The 21,663-nt window shown below is 34.2% G+C and overlaps 2 protein-coding genes and 2 long non-coding RNA genes across 9 annotated transcripts in view; 2 read left to right on the top strand and 2 right to left on the bottom strand.

The window, feature by feature from the left end:
* LOC100180737 (F-BAR domain only protein 2) overlaps nucleotides 1-14,637 on the top strand; it is a 17,378-nt gene extending 2,741 nt beyond the window's left edge. For 3 of the 6 annotated variants that reach the window (XM_026835409.1, XM_026835410.1, XM_026835411.1), the window contains 24 exons: nucleotides 203-277; nucleotides 760-901; nucleotides 1,266-1,418; nucleotides 1,678-1,782; nucleotides 2,202-2,300; nucleotides 2,744-2,840; nucleotides 3,695-3,920; nucleotides 4,875-4,902; nucleotides 5,250-5,294; nucleotides 5,601-5,705; nucleotides 6,985-7,065; nucleotides 7,479-7,505; nucleotides 7,865-7,883; nucleotides 8,029-8,844; nucleotides 9,332-9,383; nucleotides 9,640-9,866; nucleotides 10,120-10,287; nucleotides 10,579-10,780; nucleotides 11,248-11,403; nucleotides 11,713-11,845; nucleotides 12,155-12,249; nucleotides 12,654-12,755; nucleotides 13,209-13,432; nucleotides 13,829-14,637. In XM_026835409.1, the coding sequence (XP_026691210.1) occupies nucleotides 203-277; nucleotides 760-901; nucleotides 1,266-1,418; nucleotides 1,678-1,782; nucleotides 2,202-2,300; nucleotides 2,744-2,840; nucleotides 3,695-3,920; nucleotides 4,875-4,902; nucleotides 5,250-5,294; nucleotides 5,601-5,705; nucleotides 6,985-7,065; nucleotides 7,479-7,505; nucleotides 7,865-7,883; nucleotides 8,029-8,844; nucleotides 9,332-9,383; nucleotides 9,640-9,866; nucleotides 10,120-10,287; nucleotides 10,579-10,780; nucleotides 11,248-11,403; nucleotides 11,713-11,845; nucleotides 12,155-12,249; nucleotides 12,654-12,755; nucleotides 13,209-13,432; nucleotides 13,829-13,854 (3,403 nt within the window). In that variant the 3' untranslated portion in view covers nucleotides 13,855-14,637. The remainder of the gene's footprint in view (nucleotides 1-202; nucleotides 278-759; nucleotides 902-1,265; nucleotides 1,419-1,677; nucleotides 1,783-2,201; nucleotides 2,301-2,743; nucleotides 2,841-3,694; nucleotides 3,921-4,874; nucleotides 4,903-5,249; nucleotides 5,295-5,600; nucleotides 5,706-6,984; nucleotides 7,066-7,478; nucleotides 7,506-7,864; nucleotides 7,884-8,028; nucleotides 8,845-9,331; nucleotides 9,384-9,639; nucleotides 9,867-10,119; nucleotides 10,288-10,578; nucleotides 10,781-11,247; nucleotides 11,404-11,712; nucleotides 11,846-12,154; nucleotides 12,250-12,653; nucleotides 12,756-13,208; nucleotides 13,433-13,828) is intronic. The other 3 variants (XM_018812886.2, XM_026835412.1, XM_018812889.2) reach the window with 3 other exon arrangements.
* Nucleotides 9,067-21,663, top strand: part of LOC100175474 (fatty acyl-CoA synthetase and RNA processing-associated kinase 1-like) — a 23,874-nt gene continuing 11,277 nt past the window's right edge. Inside the window, exons 1-3 of the mRNA XM_002121580.5 lie at nucleotides 9,067-9,090; nucleotides 15,211-15,652; nucleotides 20,130-20,251. Coding sequence (XP_002121616.3) covers nucleotides 15,374-15,652; nucleotides 20,130-20,251 — 401 coding nt within the window. The 5' untranslated portion in view covers nucleotides 9,067-9,090; nucleotides 15,211-15,373. The remainder of the gene's footprint in view (nucleotides 9,091-15,210; nucleotides 15,653-20,129; nucleotides 20,252-21,663) is intronic.
* Nucleotides 18,298-21,663, bottom strand: part of LOC113474428 — a 5,586-nt gene continuing 2,220 nt past the window's right edge. The window contains exon 2 of the long non-coding RNA XR_003396092.1: nucleotides 18,298-19,736. This is a non-coding gene — a long non-coding RNA (uncharacterized LOC113474428). The remainder of the gene's footprint in view (nucleotides 19,737-21,663) is intronic.
* On the bottom strand, nucleotides 20,128-21,657 carry LOC108949705. Its single transcript, XR_001974850.2, has 2 exons — nucleotides 21,366-21,657; nucleotides 20,128-21,290 (listed from the first exon to the last, which is right to left on the bottom strand). It is a non-coding gene; the product is annotated as an uncharacterized LOC108949705 (long non-coding RNA).

Below are 21,663 nucleotides of genomic sequence, written 5' to 3'. Positions count from 1 at the left end.
AAAGAAGTATTTTTCATGAAATTTTCAAATTTATAATGAAGTGTTAAGTGTGTGTGTGTTCAGTTTCACTATCATTTGTTCAATGTAGATTATGCTACATTTTATTATGCACCCATTTATATGTTATATACAGCAGCGCACAGAGTTTTACTGATGCTGTAAACTATTGTAATATGCTGATTTATAAACCTTTTTAATTTAGTGCCACAACAGAAGATGTTTACGCCAAACACCTCACCAAGTTAGCAAAGCAAGCAGCCAACTCCAGCCCATTAGGGTAGGCAAGATATATATTACATACCTAGTTAACTGTTTAAATAATGTTCTGAGTGTTTTAGGGGTAGATCAGTCTCCAATTATTTAATTAGAGCCTTAAAATAAATTCATGTAAATAAGTAGGAAATTAGCTTAAGTCGAATGTGGTAGTGTAATTGACTGTTTTGGTGTCTACCTAATCCATAATTAAAGAATATACATTTGTTAATCTTTGCTGTTATATTTGTAAAACAGTATAAATATGCAAGCTTTACAGGTTACAATAACCAATAAAGTAATATGTATATCATTATCAATATCCTGTTAAAATATGAAGCTAAAATATTCAGTACAATAAGTTGTGACTATCTGCGACATGTTGTTATTGTTGTGTAAACTGATTGTTCAACATTGCAATGCGTGCTTATGTAAACACAGCAACAAACTCTTAAGTTTGGACCATGAGTCAATGGTGTGGTCACAAACTCAGTCTTGTTGTTGCAGATCTTTTGCCCCAATGTTTGAAGTGGTAAAAGTAATGTCGGAGAAATTATCCAGCTGTCACATGGACTGTGTTCATAAACTGCATGAAATTATTAAAGAACTTGCAAAGTATTTGGAAGAACAGAAGAATAAACATAAACAAGTATGCATTCTGACAATTTATTATGTATCTTTAAATTACTATAATATATAGAAATATTTTTTTAAATAGTTTTAGTATAGGAATCTTTGGTATCTCTCAATCTAATTGGCTATTTACATAATGTTTACAACTCTCTAAATTGTGGTGATTTGAATATGTTTATCACCTTATGTTTTAAACAAGTACTCATATCATACACAAAAACATAAGAATGTTACAAGTTCAAATGACACAAAGTACATAATACATTTTTTTTCTTGTATTCATTTTATAAATCCCAAAAAAGAAACTCAAAATTGTACTCTGTATATACTGGAATACACCATTAAAAATTTGTTGTTTTATTTATAAATTCAACCTAAAGGTTAAAGATGAACTAAGTGGTACAGCAGATGCGTTACATATCATACAAACAACAACCGCTGCTGTGAATAAAAGCAAAGAGAAATATCATCAGCTTTGTATGGAGACTGAACGGTTAAGAAGAGCTTCTGCACCAAATAAAGAGATAGAAAAGGTATTTATGAAATACAGTTAATAAAATATGAAGTAATTTAATAAAACTAGTACGGAAATGATATCGGAATAAAGCCAATTCTGTTCTGGGGTTTTGACTAGTAGATATTTACTAGCATGCCAGGGGTCCTATGGTTTATGCCAGAATTGGTCTATTACCCACAGTTCAAAAATTATCTAAATTCATAAAAAAATATCTAACTAAATGCTTTATCCAAGTGGTATGTTATAGTAGTTTTTTACTAACTTTTGTATTTCAGGCTGAAAACAAAGTAAAGAAATCTGCTGAAGAATATCGAGCTATCGTTGCTAAATACGCAACAGTAAGAAGCGACTTTGAGCAAAAAATGACCGACAGTGCCAAGGTGACTTATCTATTGAAGTGATTCATGTAAAAACAAAACACAAAGTCACATTTGATACACAGTGTAGTATGTACTTATGCTAGTAGTGTAACCCTACTCTTATTAATCCCTTTCAGACAACCAAATTTTCACACACCATGATGTGTTGTTATGTACTCCATATAACATTGTTATAATTCATTCTTTGAACCATTTTATATTTAACTTTTACATCACTCCAGATAGTTTTAGTGTTTTGAATTAAAACATATGAATTGAGAGTTATATCTTTCATATGGGATGTAATGTTTATAATAAGACTCACAAAAAATCCATGTTTTTTGCACAGTTTTATAGCTTATTCTACGACTGAATTTATGCATATTGTGGCTATATTTATGCTTAAACAAACAAATCTAGAGTTAAATTTTAATACACAGAGATTTCAAGAAATAGAAGAGGCCCACCTCCGCCATATGAAGGGGGTTTTGGATAATTACATTCTCTCATTTGAAAACGCAAATGTATTGATTAACCAGGTATGTGAAAACTTCATGTAAAAAACGCTGGCAGTATCAGTTTTTCCAGCTGTTGTAACAGTTTTTTTTATTTCATTTCTTTTATTTTGTACGGCTTTGTTTATATATAGTGGTACTACAATTCAGTACCATTTTTGTGTATTGTTACTTTTATTAGTGTTACCAACTTACCACACTAAAAAAACTGGGCAAGAGTGTCATATCAGGATGTTTAAATTAATGGTATTCCCCGCTTTCTAGTTACACTGTTAGGAAAACAATACAGCAAAGGAAGCAAGCTATTTAAACCGTTCATTACAAGCCATTTGATTGGCCCTACAGGAAAAACTATTAAATTTCTAGCCCACATTTTCACTACATGCTGTACCACTGTATATGTTTAATGTTGTAAACATACTTTATCATTTCTCACTTTAGAACGCTTAATCTTGTTCTTTGTTTAGGTACATCAGGAGTTTAGAAGGCAAGTTGACGAGAAAACTATCGCCTCGCTTATAAAACAATACAGTGACACTAAAGGCACTGGAACTGAGAAGCCAGGTATAATAACTAATAAATATTTCAGTTAAATTTGATTACCGTATTTTAGTTTCACAAAATTAATACTTTGTACTGAAATGTAGAACAAAAGAAACCGATATAATTGTTTTGCCTTTTGCGTGATCCCGAAATTTCCAGTTCAATAAAAAGACATGTGTAATAAAACACAGTCATGATTTTCGAGACTTGAATTGTTTGATCGATTGCCTTTTACTACTAACTGTCTAGTCACTGACAAACGTATGCATTGACGTATCAATGGCTCAATTTAAATACCAAATCTTACGAAAATTCAAACACTATGCATATACATTGTTAAGGAGGTATAAGTTCAAATTCAAATACGATGCATATGCTTTGTTAATATTATATAAAACACTACGCATATGCTTAATTGACATTATATAAGTTTAAATTCAAACACTATGCATATGTTTTGTTAAGATGATATAAGTTTAGTGTGCTATTTAATAGTTAATACTGCTGATATTTCTAAGCATGTGTGTCTTTATATTAATGGCATATTGGTTTAGTGCTTTGTAAATTTAATTAAACAAACCAGTATCATCTGCTGCCTTTAGTTTTTATTAATTTTGATATACTATTTAGGTTTGATGTACTGTTGTGAATTTTTGAAAAAAAAGTTTTAAAAACTAAACGTTACAAATTATATCTAACTGGTATCATATAGTAGGGTGGGGAAAGATGGGTTGACTGTTGTTTAAAAATTCAGAAAAATACAGTTTTATAATTATTTAAATGTTCTTTGTTTACTAACAAATGGGACGAGAATATGACATAAAAATATGTCCCACTTTCCCCCACCGCACTATATCTCCACTATTTTTCTCCAGGTTTAATGGTTTTTGAGGAGTGGGATCCGACCACATTGGTTTCGATTGAAACGAGCAGCACAAACGGAACTCTTCATGAAGAAACACAGAACCCTGCTCCTGCAAAAACCAGAAGACCGATGGCTCTTCCGTTCCGGAGGAAAAAGCAAAGGAAGAGTCAGAAGGACATGATGAACGGATCAAACACAAGCAAGGATACTGGCACCGATAAAGATGGAGAATCAATGTAAGATTTTTATTTTTGATAATTTGTGGTCATTTTTTACTAAAAAAGTATTTTCTGTGTTAAAACTTGTCATTAAGGTATAGGTTTGGGTTAAAAAAGTTGAATTGTAAAATTTGTTATGTATATTTTTTTTCTGCTATGATTTCTCTTTCCTAAAATTCCCAAAATGTATTGTAATAAAAATAAAATAACATGCCCTACAAATCCAGTAGAAGAAGTAAACATTTAAAATCCCTTATATAAAGTCTATCTGGGCAAATTTGCAATGATATTAAAGCAGTAAAATGTTATATTGGTATCAGTACCCCCTTTGTAAAACAGCCAATATACATTAAACAGTCAACCACACATAGTTCTCCACCATGGCTGATACCATGTATGTGTTTGTGTTGTGCAAACATTGCTGTTACTGGTACCATGGTACCACTGTTATGTGAGAAATGCATTATACAAACATTGTACTAAGTCATTATTGCACCATAGAAAACTCCTTAACTTTCATGATGACAATTCTTTAAAATTTGCAAATTTATGCCACATGGTAAAATTTATTTGCTATCAGTATGGTTTTCCTTAAAATAATCATTTTGATTTATTCTAATGTTGTTAGCTCTCAAAATTCACCCTAAAATTGTACAGCCTGCGTGGTATGACTGGCTTAACCACAAAAATGGCATCTTTTAAACTGCAGTTTGTCTGGGTTTTATCACGCAGTGTATATTAAGTTATGTCACCCATGTAGGGCAGCCAGAATGCTGTCGTCATTTTCCTAACAACAGCTTTAGTTCTCATAAATTATGAACTGTAATTTCAAAATTTGGTAATGTTTACTAAAAATTTTATGTTCATATTAGCATATACTAAAACCTATATCAAAAAAGTTGTATTCACATTTTAGCATATATAAAACTATATTACTATAACCTATATCATAGTTATTTTTTCCATTTTTAGAGAGTCACCAGACAAGGATCCTAGCGTTGTAAGTAAAATCCAGTATTTCCTATCCAGAATGTCATTGTTGAAAGTGTATTAGCAGCTAAAATTCCCTGTGTTTGTATAATCCATTTAATGAATAATTAAACACTTTTGCTGCAACCGAATTAGTAGTATGTTCAAATTCACATCGCTGTGAATTTTTTATCTTTTCCATTTATCATAGTTTTGATACTATTACACAAATAATGTTAATTATAATTACTCTGCACTGTTTTGCTTTCAATGCATTTTATTGTTGATTGCAATCAATATTTTTTAATGAACATAATTCTATAAATTCCGGGTCTTAAACCACCTCGTTAGTGAGTAAATAAAAAAATTTCCACATAGAAAATTGATGAAGAAGGATATACAATACGACCAGAAACACCTAAGGTAAAAATATTAGTTTGTAGAATGTAGAATAAAATTGTGTTCTTAAATTCCAGTGTGGTATCACATATAGATTCATATGGTGTAACTTTGGTAAATCTGATATAATATGCTATAGTATTTGCCATTATAGGCTTTATTTAGGCCCTTGGTAGAAATTTCTTATTAAATGTAAAGAAAAAATATCTCACTTTATATTTTTACGAATGATAATCGGTGAAAAGATAAAACATGCATTTTCCACCTTAATATATCCGAACAGGAAAAACAAGTTTTTAAAATTCCTCTAAACCCCTTATATTAACCCAGGGGTCTAAAAATAGTTGGGGAATGGAATCCAGCGGGAGTTCTGACTCTGATTCAGATGATTATGTGTCGCGGAAAATCCACGTCAAGATTAACCCCAAAGATGTGGTAAGTAAACTTATGGTTCAAATGTTTTATGTGATAAATATTAAACCTAAAAACCAGGCAGATAATTTTCAGCTAATTTATGTATTTTGTGTGTGTAATATGTAAAAGCTTTTAAAACAGGAACACTATGAATTTATATTTAAAGTGCATAAACACACCCCACGTTACTTCTATTTTTATGAATTTCACGGTGTTTGAGCTGGGATATCTTTGGTTATACAAAACCGATTAAAACAAGTAAGGTGTCGTTTGAATTAGAAAAACACACTCTATCTATTAAAGTGATGTACATTTAAGTGTGTTTAGGCCCTTTAACAGGGAAATTTCAGAAAGCAAAACCTTATTTGTTTTATTAATTTGCACAGTTTTTTAATTGTTTCTTTGAAACTAAAGTTCCATAGGGCCGCTTTTGCTCCTGCTTTTGCCTTTTTATTTGGCTAGCATTTTTGTACTGTGTTATAAATAGTCTTAAATTTCTCTTTGGTTTTCCCCAAAGCTTTTTTTAGCTACTGCAGTCTTGCTTGTTGCTTCGTAATATCGCCAACTGTGTTTTGTTTTCCAGTCTTAGTTTTCCAATACTTTGTGCCATTTTATAGAATAACAGACAATTGTTTACATTTAAAAAAAAAAAAAATTTAAGCACCCATATTACTAACATCTATATATATATTTCAAAATAGTATTTTTTATTTAATATTTTATCTAATTAGATATTTTTAGTAGCCCTATCTCACTGGCACTGATGTAATCACACAGTGTATGATTCACAGAACGCTACTTTTCATTATTATGACTCAACATAACACGAGTCTCAGTAACTCATACGTAAACAAAGCAGATGCCTAAAACAACATATATGAAAGATTAATTAAAATTTAATGCCAAATTTTTCAATCTTTTCAACAACATAAATGTTCTCATACCAAATTTAACTAAAGTAGCCCAAGATTAAAATGAGCCATTTTGTTAGTTACTGCATGTCAAATATAATTTAATTCAAATAAATGCTACTCCACTTTACAATTATTGTGCTTATATTAAACCTTACACCCAAAAACGCTTTGAACTCCTACACCTCCAACTAGTCCCGTAATATCTCATATTCTTATGTAATATATATTTCAAGTTAAAGTAAGCACTAAAAAAAATATTTTTTTTGCGGGGTGGAAGGGGCCTAGCCTAAATCCCAGGACCCATGGTGTGCGACGCTGTAAGACCCCACCCACTTTGCCGCATAGAATCGAAACACTAAAATTAAATATGTTAAATTTTTCTCTAGACAAGAACAGAAAGTGGTAACAACCTTGATACACTAAACGCCATCACTCGTAACCTTACATTGAACTCACCAACTCCTGTGGTAAGTCACATTTATTTTTATTAAAAAAAGGAAATTTTTAAGCTTAGAAAACCTTTGATAGTTTGTGTAACATTAATGTACTAACAACAACTTTTTCATGATATTTAGAATGTGTTTACTATGTGTAAACCAAAACCTTTTGTTGTTTTGAAATTTTAAAGTGTATGTTTGGTTATATTTGAAAATGTTTTATATTATACATAAGATTAGATTAGAGATTAGTTTAATAAGTTTTCACCGAAGTATAAAACTTTCTTAATTTAAAGAACAATTACTATTTTTATTACAAATTGCTTTACAAATTATCAGGAATATTAAAATTATTGACGTAATTACTTTATTGCAATTAGTACTGTTTGCTGTTCAGAATTAAAATTAGTCCAAAACAATAATAGCTGTGTTGTAACATGTAGCGGAACACTTATATTTACCATAGTCCGGTAAGTGAAACAAACTGTCTTCTGTGAAAAACTGTCACCCACATTTCATATATCATTCACTTTTCATATTACAGTTTAAAACAGTGAACAAAAAATGTGTGTCAGTCAGTAGTTTGTATATATTTCATTATAGCATTGTTGTGTGAAAATGCGTTTTACGTGTTGCTTCATTGTGTATATGCACGTTACTGTGCTTATACCTTTTATAATACATTCAAAGCAGCCAGGTTTGAATGTGTTGTCATTACTTTTGTGGATTCAGTTATGCTGTTTAATGTATATATATGTGTTGTATTGGTTGTAAATAAACAATGTGGTTTTATATTGAATTTAAACAAAACCTTTGTTTGTTTTTTTAGGGTGGAAAACGTCTTTCACGTAAGTAAAACTTTATTTTCCATGATTAAATACCCAAGTTAGGATCGCCTTTTTTAAACCAGTTATTGTCTAAACAACAACAATTCCAATCATTCAGTGAAAAAAAAACAGATCTTTTTTTATAAATTTTCAACTTGCTGGGCAGGACGAAGATCTGAAAGGACCAACCGCATAAAAAACACTCTCTCTCCTCCAACTCGTACTTTCTCACAGTCAAGCAAGTCTAGAAGCGTCCCCAGCACCCCAGTTTCATCCCTAGTTACCCCTACATCCCCCATGCCCAAAACAACCTCCGAAAACCCCTCTTCTTTTACTCCGGAGGATCAATCTTCAGAAAAAAGAAAAGCTCCTGTACCTCCATCTTCTCCACCCCCAGGAGCTGTAAAAGTCCTCCCAACAATCCCGTCTTCGAAAAAATCCCAAGAACCCCAACATCCAGTCCCTGCTCCGAGAAGATCATCTTCAAAGCATCTCCAACCAGCAGAAAACCGTTTCTCGACTGCATTTGTTCCATTTACCCCTCCTACCCACTCAGGGTCCCCCAAACACATCCCAGCAATTAAACCAAGACAACAGTTCAGAAACAGAGCGTTTGTATCTGACTCCGACTCACAGGATGATATTTCTGCTCGATCACGCTTGAGTCGCTCTTTAGATCGTCTTGATGAGGAAACAGGAGTAGAAGAAACTGGAAGCCCGTTTAAGAAGAAATCTTTCATCTCATCCAAACCTTTAAAAAACTCGCAAGAACCTACCACCCCACCAGAAAAAGTAACTTTGCGTAAACTCGTAGCCAGCTCACAATTCCGACCAAAATCTGACCCCACCCTTGACGCAACTACCCAAACCCATGACCCGAATTCTTCACCCTCTACAAAGTGGGTAAATTTTGACGAGGCATTTTCGAGCACTTCCCCCACCTCTGAGGGTCCCCCGCCATTACCGATCCCAAAACGGAAGAGTAGGTCTTTGGGGTTGCTCAAAAACAACTTTCAGTTTTTTAAGTTGCCCCAGCAGAATGCAGCATGCAGATTACTTTTGATTTGCTTCTAGATTAGAATTCATTTGTTTTTAATCAGACAGGACAAAAAATACACAAATTCTGTATAAGTGAGGTCATGGGTCATCTCTGGCCTAAATCTTACGACCCATGGTATGACGCGCTGTAGGTATAGAGCATGACCCATGTAGAGTGCATTTGAATGAGGTAGTACAGTCAGACATTACTTAATATGTTTAGTTATACAGCCTTGATTAGCCAAAAATCTTCTGTTTTTCTGTTTCTTTTGTTTGCAAACAATGAGATGGAAACTTTGCTTTATTATCTTTGCTTTGGTGCCATGTTGCGCTGTCCAGCTTTGTTTATTTATTTTATTTTTTGTAAGTTTGCAATGAATACCTAAGTTTTCCAAATATTTTAGCCAAAAATTAAAGTTTTTTTTTTACAGCTTTGAATTACAACTCAAAAAAGAACAAAGATTCCCCTGCAGCCGATAAACAGTGAGTTTTATGTCGAATGTTCATTCAAACTAAATAAACTCAAGAAATAAAGTTATACTGGTTTTCCATATAGTAATTCAAGTGCTTCAGAACTGCATGTTCAAAATATTCATCGATTTAACTGCTAGTTGTACTTTAACACTGAACTTTTTTGTGCTTTGTTTATATATTTTATATATATTTAAGATTTTTTTAATTTTTGAAAAAAAATCTTCTTAAATGTAAAAAGACTTGAATTCACACACTTTCTACACAGAGAAAAATCCATGAGCGATGAACTTCTCGAGCTCTTCGGAGGCGGTTCCATGTCTTCTGCTCCTCCACCTCCAAGGAAGAACAGCAGCAAAGCTGACTCCATATTAGAATTATATTCCACCAAACCTGACTCCCCAGCTACAGCAGCCAAGAAAGATCATCTCACCCCAACTCCAATACCACAGTCTTCTTCAAATGTATCGCTCAATAATCTCTTCATAATGCCAGGTTAGTCTAACAACACAAAAGACTGTAAATTGGCACAGTTTATAAGTCCCAATATGTGCTTTCGCATAGAACCACAATTATATATAGTAAATAGAAGAGAAAAGTGTTGGCATGCAATTTGACACACTTTGTTACTTTGTACCAATGCTGTGATTAGAAAGGCTCAAAAATAGCAGTTTTCAAGTTACATTGCATTGTCAAATGCCAAACAGTTGATACTTCATATTGTTTTACATGTTTGTGTCATCTGCAGAGAAAGATGCAGAAATAGTAACTTCTTCACCAGCCACAAGCAACCATAACAGTGACCATCTTTCCCCATCTCACAACTCTGTTGATTCCATTGAACTAAACACGCCAGAACAAACTGAGAGACCACGAAATCTATCCCTTACTACAGCATGGGATGACCTTGGAAAAGGTAAAGTAAAAAACATGCATATGTTTATGTAGGCGCCAAACCTTGGTTAGCAGGGTAGGCAGGCCAACCTTGGACTTTTCTGCACTGGATTAATCAATAAACATTGGGATCAAATTTGTTTCATAGGAATGTGTGTATAACTATCTTTGAATTTAAACAGTTTGGCGCTTATGCATGTTAATATATCTTATTGTTACCAACTTCCAAATTTTTTCAGCCAACAACAAACACAAGAACGACTACGCACAGGACTTCCCAATTTTTCATTTTTAAAACTTTCCAATTTTTCAGCTAACAACTCTAGTCATTCTGCTCCTCTCGCATCCTCTGAGAGTTGGTCCTCTCTCTCCTCCATTGGAGGAACACCCATGGATAGTTTCGCTTCTTCCCGAGGTCCGAGTCCCCTCACACTAATGCATGGAGATCCAATTCCAATTGCCGTTGCGTTTACTGAGACAGTGAATGCTTATTTCAAGGGGTCTGATGAGACAAGGTGAGAATCATATCCATTAGCGCCAAACCTAGGTTGGTAGTTTCTGCACTGCATTAATCAGTAAATATTGGGACTAATAAATTAAATTTTGCAATAATATGCTCAGTAATATAACTATCTTTTTCATTGTATACAATATCAGTAGCTGAGATGTACTGTAAGAAGTTAATTACATGTCCAAAATCAGCTGTTATAAAATTGCATGGCAGAATCAGTTCAACACAATTCAAACATTTGATTTTGAATTTAAATAATAGTTTGACATGCCCTACTTTAATGTTTATTCTATATTCCTCATACACCATATCCCCCACACTATACCCCAAGGTCATATATTCTTTGCCTTTTATTTACTGAGTGGGCCAGAAACAACACTCTGGCCTCTATTTTCTACTCCAAACTTACTCCAAAAACAGCTCAGGGCAAAACAACATCTTATCACAACAGTAAACAGCTCTACTTTCCAGGTGTATGGTGAAAATAACCGGTGAAGTTCAAATGTCATTCCCAGCTGGCATAGTTCGGGCTTTCACCTCCAACCCTAACCCTGCAACTCTAAGTTTTAAAGTAAAAGGAGTTTCGAACATAAAGGATTTCGCTCCCAACGCGAACCTTATATTTGCGTAAGTTAAAACAAGAATTAAAAAAATGTATTTTTTGTTTTCAATTTTTTTTTGGGTGGGTTGCAGTAGATGGCCAATTTGTATATTACTGAAAGGGTACTAAGGTACTGTGAAAACAAAACAAATAATTATCATCCAGTTAGTTCAACATAATGGCCACAAATGCATTACATTATTTAAACATTATCTACATAATGTAGTAAAATAATATTTATATATTGTTTTATAGTAAAACCATGCTGTGACTCTTTATAAATGCATAGACCAAACAAAGAATTCAAGTTTTCCTTAAATTATTTTATTCTGCAGAGACGGATCCGAATTATCAGCAGAATCCCGTTCCTTCTTTTTTAACATGTCAGCATTGGTAAACCATGTGAAGAAAATGACAGAAGCGAATCCCAACTCCCCATATTACAACATTCAAGTCATGTCGTACCAAGTGAGTTAGTTTAACTTTAGACCTTACATATGAGTATATTATTATGTTTAATACTGCTGTTCAGTTCACAGTTACAGCATATGTTATATTTATATTTGAAAAAATAGTATCCGTAACTTAGGTATAATTTCATTTTTCAATCTGTTTATTTAGCTTTTTGAACCATTATGTTACAATCTTTTTACACAGTCCATTTTAAAAATTATAAGTCAATTTTAATGGCACAAAAAGACAAAAAATTACCGATATAAAATATGCATTATATGATATGAGACTTACTCATGTTTTCATAAATCCCAATTTCCCCAGTTAACCCCAGCATCAGGTTATGACATGGTGCCGTTACATGTAACCAGTTCATGGAAATGTGAGAAAGATTCAACTGATGTTATTGTCGATTATAAGTAAGTACAAACAAATGTACCCAACACTTTAGGTGTTTATGATGTAATGCTCAGCTTTAGGGTTTTCTATATAGTATTTTGGGGTAAGATGGTAAGTGTTTTTATTCTGTTTGGTAGTAAATAAATAACATTCAAAGAATTATATAACCAGTTTCTCGCGACTAGAAGAATGTTGTTGATTATGAAAAACATGATCAGGAATTGTAGGGTATTATGTGCTGAAGGTATTCTATCTTACCCCACAGTACACTATAACATATTCTATAGATTTTTTTCATTTCTTTATGTAGGTCTAGGTCTCTTTGATTTAGGAAATCTTGTAAAGTCCTTTTCAGTTTAACAAATAAGTGTCAGTTTGTATAGAAATGAATAGAAAATGTATGGAAATATGTTCAATTTTACAGGTACAACACAAAACTTCATTTACCGCCATTAAAGAATGTACAGATCATAGTTCCTGTTGATGGTGGTGTAACTAGTGTTCAATCTGTTCCAACAGCTAACTGGTATGTTCACAAACACAGTAACATACATGGTGCTTGTAAGCTGGCAGGTGTATGAAATAGAACACCACTGTTATAACTACTGTCGTTTTCCAGCCATGCGGGGATAAAACTAGTTACATTCATTCACTTATGTTATCCTATTTAGGCTCCTAGCTATTATTTTATATTTTCTGAAAACATTATACCAAGATGTTTTGGGTTTTGGTTTTTACTTAAGAAATCATTAATTTTCAAACTTAGTTAAATACCATTGCCCTGCGTTAAGGTTTTAGTTTTAAACCGAAACGTAGGAAATGAAAGTCATATTTTACATATTGGCTGTCATGTTATATTAGTAATGACCAGAAAATCTGTGTTTTGTTAAAGTTAAATGAATTGTAAAAATACCTCCTAATATTATTGTATCTGTAAAAACCTATGCAGAAAAAACATTAAACCATCCTTTTCTTCAAGGATGAGTGCTCAAAACCGACTCTCGTGGAAAATGCCTGTTCCTGTAAGCAGCATGAGTGCTCCTACCCATTTAAAAAGCAAGCTCTCGCTTTCAAATGGACCAAGCAGGGCATCTGCATTAGCTGTTCAGTTTATGTCTGATGGAGCAACTTTAACTGGAGCGGATTTTGAGTTAACTGGAGCAGGGTATCGGCTCTCTTTGGTCAAAAGAAAATTCGTATCAGGTTTGTTATAGTTAAATAGTGGGTTGTGTATCTACTATCTATGAACATGTTTAGTGTGTTATAGTTATGTGGGAGAAGATGGGACACCTTTAGCACATAATACCTGAATATCCTCTTTGTGTTTTAAACAATTAACAAGGTCTATGGAAGCCGTGAGGATAAGATTACATAATTCTGGAAATGTTCTTTGTTAAGTACCAAATGGGACAAGAAATTAAATTGAACAGATGTCCCATCTCCCTCCATCCTAATATAATATATTATAGTAAAGAAATGTGAGACTGAGTTAAAAATACCTAAAGGTAGATTAACTATGTTGTTTCCAAAACATAAAAGATTTTGATTTCTGCTATGCATAATGTACGAACTCTAACAATATCTTAACATTACTTTTAGGCAAGTACTTATCCGATGGAAGTTAGAATCCTTTTCAACCGCCATCAATTTTCTGTTTTTCATTCCTGTTCTTTTTCGACGACCACATGCGTTCCAATCCCCTCCTCTACCCTGGCACTTGTACGCACGCAGTATTTTCACCGCAGCACTTTAACTCTCAAATTATCAACGGCGCATATGAAGTTGCAACACAAGCAAACAACCAGACTCGAAATACGTATTTTTATCTTGGCGACCCAAGGCATTTCGGCCTGAATTGATTTTAACCCGAATTGTAACGTACATTCGATCGCCAAAGTGCAATATTCCCTTCTCGTCAATGAAATGTCTACTTATCGCTGGGGAATTGGTTACAACACCTCTCAAAATTGTAGGTGCTGATACAGTCTGCACCATTGTAGCTGCTTTCTTCACACTGCCATATGCAGCTTGGAAAATTAGGTGTGATTCGTCTCAACCAAAGAACTGCTGGTGTTTTCTCCTACAAAGCATTCACCAGACACCTGTGTTCGTTTTTCATGAACCCCTGTTTGCAATTGAATATAATTTTACTGAGCTAATATTTTCCTTTAATCTTCCATTTCCCACGATTTGTCGAATGCAATTTCAAGTACAATTTAGTCTCCGCTTACCCCATACATGGCCACCGTATTACCTCTGCTTAATTTTTCAAGCGAGGTGTAATTCGTTAAGCCGATGTTGCATGGTTTTGAGAGTAGTCGTTCTTCTTATTAATTTTATAGGCATCGATATTATAAAGTTTCTCATTGTGTTTTGCCTTGTAATATAAATATAAGCCTATAGATTCAGTCATGATAGCCTTTTTTACAAAAGTAAATCTCATAGCTTCTGTAGGTCTGTGATTGGGTTTAAGCTTCAAAAGCAGCTATCCTAAAGTTCACTCGTATCTCTAAAAAAACAGACTTCAGAAATCGTAGCAATGGGTAAAGTGGTATTTTACAAAATTCAGCAAATGTAAGGTTTAGGTGGTGTATCAAGACAGTGGTAACAACGGTCTCTCAAAATACAGGTTTGTGTAAAACTGCGAATCCAAAAAGACGATATAGTTTACAAGACTAACCTATAAAGTAAGAATTTCTGGCTTGTTTACCCTTGCTACATGACAGTGCTGCATTTTTTCTGCTCGTCAAAATAAATGTAGCGCACCGCCGCCAGTGGTTTTGTTTTCCTGCAAGTCTGCATTGATCGGCAAATGTGGTTAATGGTTTGTTTGGTAGACAGACATCGCAGAACGGAACGTTAGTGTAAGTGTAGGCTGTATAATGTGTGCGTTTATAAAATAGGACAGTATCAGAAATAGTAGCTTTTGTTAAATGTATGCTAGTGTGCAGACATATGCTAATGTTATCCTTTTTGTTTAGAAAACCGAACAGGTTTTGGCGTATTAATGATCTGAACTAAAACTAGAAACAAACTATGGTGCGTTTACCAAGGAAATATACAAGCACCAGCAACATCAAGAAAATACAAGCTCTTTTTTAAACATTCCAAAAAGGTATTAAACAACAGAATTTTTAAACCGAAATGGTCGATATGGATACTAACAAGGAAGAACAATCTACAAAACCGGATCAAAAATCAGCAGAAACTCCACCACAATCCCAACAACCAGTAATAAACCCTCCAGTCGTAATGAGATCATCTTTGCCAGCAGATAGCAGATCTCAATCGGCTAGCGTTCGCCGTCGAAGCTTGAATATATCTCATTTTAATGCTGTTCAAAATGCAGTCTCTACGCTGGCTAGGATTGATGACTTCAATTTGGAAGAACTTGGTTATGGTTTTTTTTCGGATGTTTTTAAGGTAAGTGTTTCAAATAAGTTTACATTTTGTTAATACGCTTATTTTTCGAACAATTTTATAGACATTTTTTTGGTCACTTGTGCATAAGAAGAACATGTATAAGTTTTAGATGTATAGAAGTGGCAACACCTGTTAATGTACATATCTAAATTTCATGTGTGTAATTTAAAAGTGCTTACTAGTTCACCCAAAATATGGTACACACATACTATCTGTGCAATATTCAAAGCCCTCAAAAGTAATAAAGTATGCTTGGTTTTACACAAGCAAGTTACGTTGCTAAGAATTAGACAAAATGCAGTAAAGTTTGAATCACTGGTGTAATAAGCATGATAGTTGTCATACAGTTTAGGCATCAATTAAAATGAAAAGAAATCCCCATTAGTACGTCACATGCATGATTCAGATGCAGCTTGGTTTACAGCAGACTTTTCGTGTGGTTGCTTAAAAGCATATGATGTTAACTAGTTAAGAGCTAAGTAGTATGAATCATTGTGTTTTCAATCTTTCAGCATGGCTGTAGTATGTCTGAACATTAATAAAAATGTACTTTGTAGCAACCAACATGGTATGCATAATTTGCATAGCCTATCTATTATAAATATCCTGCCTTTTTTGTTTACATTACAGTTGCATATTGTTTGTGTTTCATGCAGCATCATATACACACAGTCACACACCCTATTTAAACATAAGCTTACACATGCAATTGCAGTTTAATAATAAGTTTGCAATCTACAAATGCGCTGAAATGTTATTGCATTTCAAACTAATATCATGTTGTGTTATAATTAGATATGGGTATTAACTATTGAATTTTGGTGGGTATAAATGACACTGACTAATTGCATTCTTTCTTTGCTTGTTGCTAAAACATGTATTTATAATCTAGCCGTGCCTATTTCAGTTATGCATGTTCTGGGGATATATAAATAAATGCAACATAGCTGTAAGCTTGTATGACAGTTAATCGAAACATTTCACACTACTATGAAATGGCAAAGTTTTTGTGTATCTAAGACATGTATTTGTTGCTTGTTTGGCTTGTGTTTTATCCCTCTTTTATGCAGTACAAAAATATGCATTGCTGCAATTTCCATAAACATTCCTTTGCAGCACATTCTCTTACGCAGAGAATGAATGACAGTGCCTAAGGTGAAAAGGTGTAAATGTTATTTCTGGAAACAAATTGTTACTCAAAGGGCAACCTTTTCTTTCCTGGTATTTTTTACCTCTCTGTTACGCTTGGACCTTGTCCAATCATGAGCTGGTTTCTTAATTTAGGTCGTTTTCCAGCAATTGTTCTGTATTATCCTAAATAATAGCAATTATTGTAAAGAGTTTGTCATGTTAAGGTGATTTCTTGGCAAAAAAACAAGACCATGGCATTTAATCCCATTTAATTGCTATTTGACAACATACATTTACTATAATTATCGTAAAACGAAAGTTCCATTGTGAGATTGTCAATAGTGGCTTTGTAGCTGTGAGCCTTTCAAATACAAGTTTGAGCTTGCCTAGCAAGTTGTATCAATGTTTATTTTCATATGGTGTAGTTATTAAATTTCATGTATATTGATCAGATTTATTATGTGTGTTAGATAAACTGTACTGGTGAAATTTGTCATTAGGATACATATGCTATTATACACATACACAACCAATGCATTATTATTATTACCACATAGCATAGGTTATGCATGTGTCATGTATATCAGCATGTAATCAGTCCCAGAAGAGCCACCCATTTCCATTTCCTGGCCTTGCTGTTGCAAAGGGTTTTTGGATCAGCTGCTTAAAGCTTCCTATCACATCTGGGTTAATCACTAGATCAATCTAAACCTCTCAGATCCTTGTCCCTAAACCTCTGTTTCTTATGTGGGTCAATATAGCATATGACATATTTATTTCATACAAACATGACAGCGCATATGTAAAATATAGTTTTATTTCAAACGTTTTGGGTCAATATGGCTGCTATGGTATGGCATATATATATAAAATATTTAATACCACATGACATCCCATATGAAAAATATATATATGTAATTTTTTTTTAAATGTTTTGGTTAAAATAAATGAAGCTTCAGTTATGTAACAACTGGGAAGTTAAAATAGGCTGTCATGTTTCTATTAAAACTGATTATTACATCAAGTTTTGGAGTGAGGTTATTGTAGTTCTCAAATATGTTCTGTAAGATCTATAAATAAATGCTGTAACTGAAATATTGGATTAATTCTCAAAACTCAGCAGTGTTGGGAAAGTGTGAATTGTTTTACAGCTCAATAAAGCAATTATCATACTGTCATATGCTGATGTCATAAAAATGGCTTAGTTTAATATTGTGGTTGACTGCGAAGCTGTAAATTATCCACTGTCAATAATCCTGAGATTACTGTTCTATAGATAGATGATTTATGATCGAATTCTACTGTAGCGTTGTTGAGTGTTTTGAACAGAGAACCTCTGTTTTCTTAAAGGGCATTTATTTTTAGAATAAACGTAACTTGTTTTCTCGAAAGGGTGTTTCCTCACTTACGAATTCCTGCCAATACACTAATTGTTACGCTGTATTGTTGAAATGTTGGTTTTGCGGCCACTGTTGAAATAGTGGAATGTCTATCTTTCGTGAGTTTCTAAATTCCTACACGCGGTCGCAACGCAGGCATGCGAATTATTTTTGACTCAAATCAAGTTCACGCAAGTTTCTCTAACAGCGATCAATACGCCCATTGTTCTACCAAAACCTCATGCGAACTTCACAAGTTAAAATTTGCACCAATTCACAGCTTGAATCGAATTTTAAAAACGTCGTTTTAAACCGTTAGTACAGCGGGATTCAAAGCCACCGAAAACGGAAGGTCAACGGCCGGTGAAGCGAATCCGCCATGATGCATCCTGTACCGTGTTATGTTTGCCTAACCTACCGCACTATTGGCCAATTACCGTCGGTCCATTACGCTTCCTTTATCGGTGTTTTACAATCCAATACATTAAACTACATTAACGAGATCGGCCCAACAACGTTCGCTACCCTGGAGTGCTTTGTTTGGGACTTAACGAGCAACAATCTCTTTCAAGGAGAGGGATTTCCGTTGTCCCTTAGAGCACGTGTCATCGGCAGTTTCGTGTTTCGTTTGATCACCAACAGTGACGTGTGAAAGCACTCACTCCTACTAAAACAATCAAACCTAACCCGGTCGGCTTTTTACTAGAAGTAACGTCCGACGTGTTAAGCAGTAAGCCATACGTAGCTGGTCGACCCCGCATGACACGCATGCTTTCCGCCATATGCATCGGTGAGCGTAATTGCTGCTCGTCCTATTTCCCCGCCCTCGTTATTAAGCAATTACAGTTTTATTATTTGGCACGCTTTGCGGGAAGGACAAAAATATAGGTCGAAGGTCGATAAAACTGAAAGCATACAGTTGTGGGCATTCACCCGCTGTCCAAACGAGTGGGCACCGGTCCTTCTGTTTCCATGTTTGTCCAAACCACTTTTCTCCCCAAACTACCTGCTTTGTGCGCTGTCATATCTTTTGAATCCCTTACGATTCCAGCAATTCAGCATGAAGAATAGGAAAAGAGCTTTGTGCAAATCCCAGCGTATTGTCCGACCGACATAACGTATTTAAATGGTCCATGACAATTGTTTTTTATTAGTTCAACAGTTCGGCGTGTCCGACCGAAATCTTAACTGCACGCAATGGAAAATGTCTCGCCTTGTATATGCGGCGAATGTTACACTGACACGACAGCAGTTTCTGTTTACATTATACATCACAGTTTCTGAGCCATCGCTCAGCAGTCAGCAACTTCCTTTAACAAGCCATACATCTACAAACAACCTCTCGTGAACCATCAGATTCACTTAAATGGTCGTAAATTAAATTTCCATAATTCGATTTCTGAGATGTTCTGTTGATATAACGAACGCCAGTCTACTGGTTTCTGTATCACCATAGACTTCACCCATTCCTTAAATACGTAGTTGTTAAGAACCAACCGAACCTTTTGGTTTATAAAGTTTATTTCATGAAGGATTGGGAATAATATATAGTGGGGTGGGGGAAGATGGGACACCTTTAGCACAAAATATATAAATATCCTGATCGTGTTTTAAACAATTAACAACGGTCTATGAAAGTCGCGAGGACAAGGTTTTTATAATTCTTTGAATGTTCTTTGTTTACTACCAAAATGTACGAGAAAATAGAATGAAAAGGTGTCCCATCTTCCCCCATCCTACTATAACTCATATTTGAAACGTTCTTGCAGTGTAACGTGTTACCGAAACGTATATATTACTAATCTTTCTCTAAGTAAAATGCATAAAAACGAGGTATTTTATAACAAAAAACTTTCAACCTAAGCCATTTCCTATACACACTTTTCACAGTACCAATAACTCTTACACAAACAAGTGACAGTAGGCATTAGCGTTCACCACGTAATTAACCGACCCCACTTCTCCAGGTCACCCACAAACTCACAGGGAAGGTAATGGTACTGAAGAGGAACAGAGACACAAATACAAAGATGAACATATTACGTGAAGTACAACTCATGAACCGACTTTCACATCCAAATATACTTAAGTAAGGTTTGGTAAATAAATTATAAAAACGTTTGATTGCTCAAATTCTCAGGCCGGCGGAAATATATGTTATTTAATGCTCGTCGAACGCAAAATTACGCCACACTCACACGTGGGTTTATACTTTACGATCTTTTAAAGTTTTTAAACCATCTTTGATTAAATTTTTACCCTTTCGGGCCCAAAAAAATGGCGAAAAAAGTTTAAAAAATTGTCGAAAAAAACTATAAATACCTACCTTAAATGAAATATTGTATTAGGCTTTTACCCTTAAGGGCCTAGGTGTATTTTAGTTGCACTTAGAAGCAAAATCGGACCAAGTGTTAATTCAAAACAGTCACATTCCAGTTTTCAGTTTACCATGTTATGTATTTGCCGTTACAAATTTAACGCATTCCTTTGGTTCGACTCGCTAGTTTATTGCACCGCTAGAATTCCTTGTATCTATATACACAATGTAATCGCAGTGTTAATGGTTAACTGGTTGTCATACAGTAAGTGTTTCTTTAATTTAATATAAGCACTTTATGTATGTGCCATGCAGTTTCTAGTAATTATTCAAACGGGGATATTATTTGCCAGCAAACACATAAAGGCGTCAATTGGTTAATAGCGCAACTATAAATAAGGGGAAAAATTTCTTTGACTACACAATACGCTTTTCTTTATAAACGTAAGGCATGGCAGCATCTCGTTTTACACCTCACATAATTACCCGTTTAGAAATGCCAATGCACTTAAGCATTAACAAATAAACAAACACCTATTCCCTCTTCCCACGCCGGTTTTAAAGCAAGCGACACACTTCTAAGTATTGCGTCTTTTAAAAACGCAGACGTGTCTGTAATCTCATATCTGTATCCTGAAACCCTCAAAAACAATTGTTAAAAACTCTTGTTATTGGGCAGGTCTTCTGGACTCTGTCTCTTTTTATTTTTTTTCTTCGTTGGTGTTATAGCCAATCAGTCAAACGCGCAAATCTTTTAATTGTATTATTTGTGGATTGCGGATTGCGGATTGCGGATTGCGGATTGCGGTAACTAAAAGGAAAAAATAACAATAGTAAATAAACACGTAAATATGCGAATAAACAACTAATGCGAAAAGATATATACCTGAAAATTTGTGGCTATAAACTACTTCCGTTCACTACAGAAGTTTAGCACCAACGTTCATTCAAATCACTTAAGGATCAACTAAACTGAAATTGCCACGTAATGAACAAAGAGAATGCAAGAGAAAAAAGGCGATGACGTAACAAAAAGAGAGAACCGGAACATAACTTAATTTGATAGACTTTTGGGTAAAATAACTGCACGCCAATAACATGGCTCTCCAAAATTTCGAAACGAAATTTTCCTTAAACATGATTAATACACAAACATAAAAGGTACTCGATGCAGAATATAGTCT

This window comes from Ciona intestinalis, chromosome 8 (genome assembly GCF_000224145.3).
Source record: "Ciona intestinalis chromosome 8, KH, whole genome shotgun sequence".
Classification (NCBI taxonomy): domain Eukaryota; kingdom Metazoa; phylum Chordata; class Ascidiacea; order Phlebobranchia; family Cionidae; genus Ciona; species Ciona intestinalis.
Note: the sequence above shows the minus strand (reverse complement) of the source record. Positions and strands in the feature narration are given on the sequence as shown.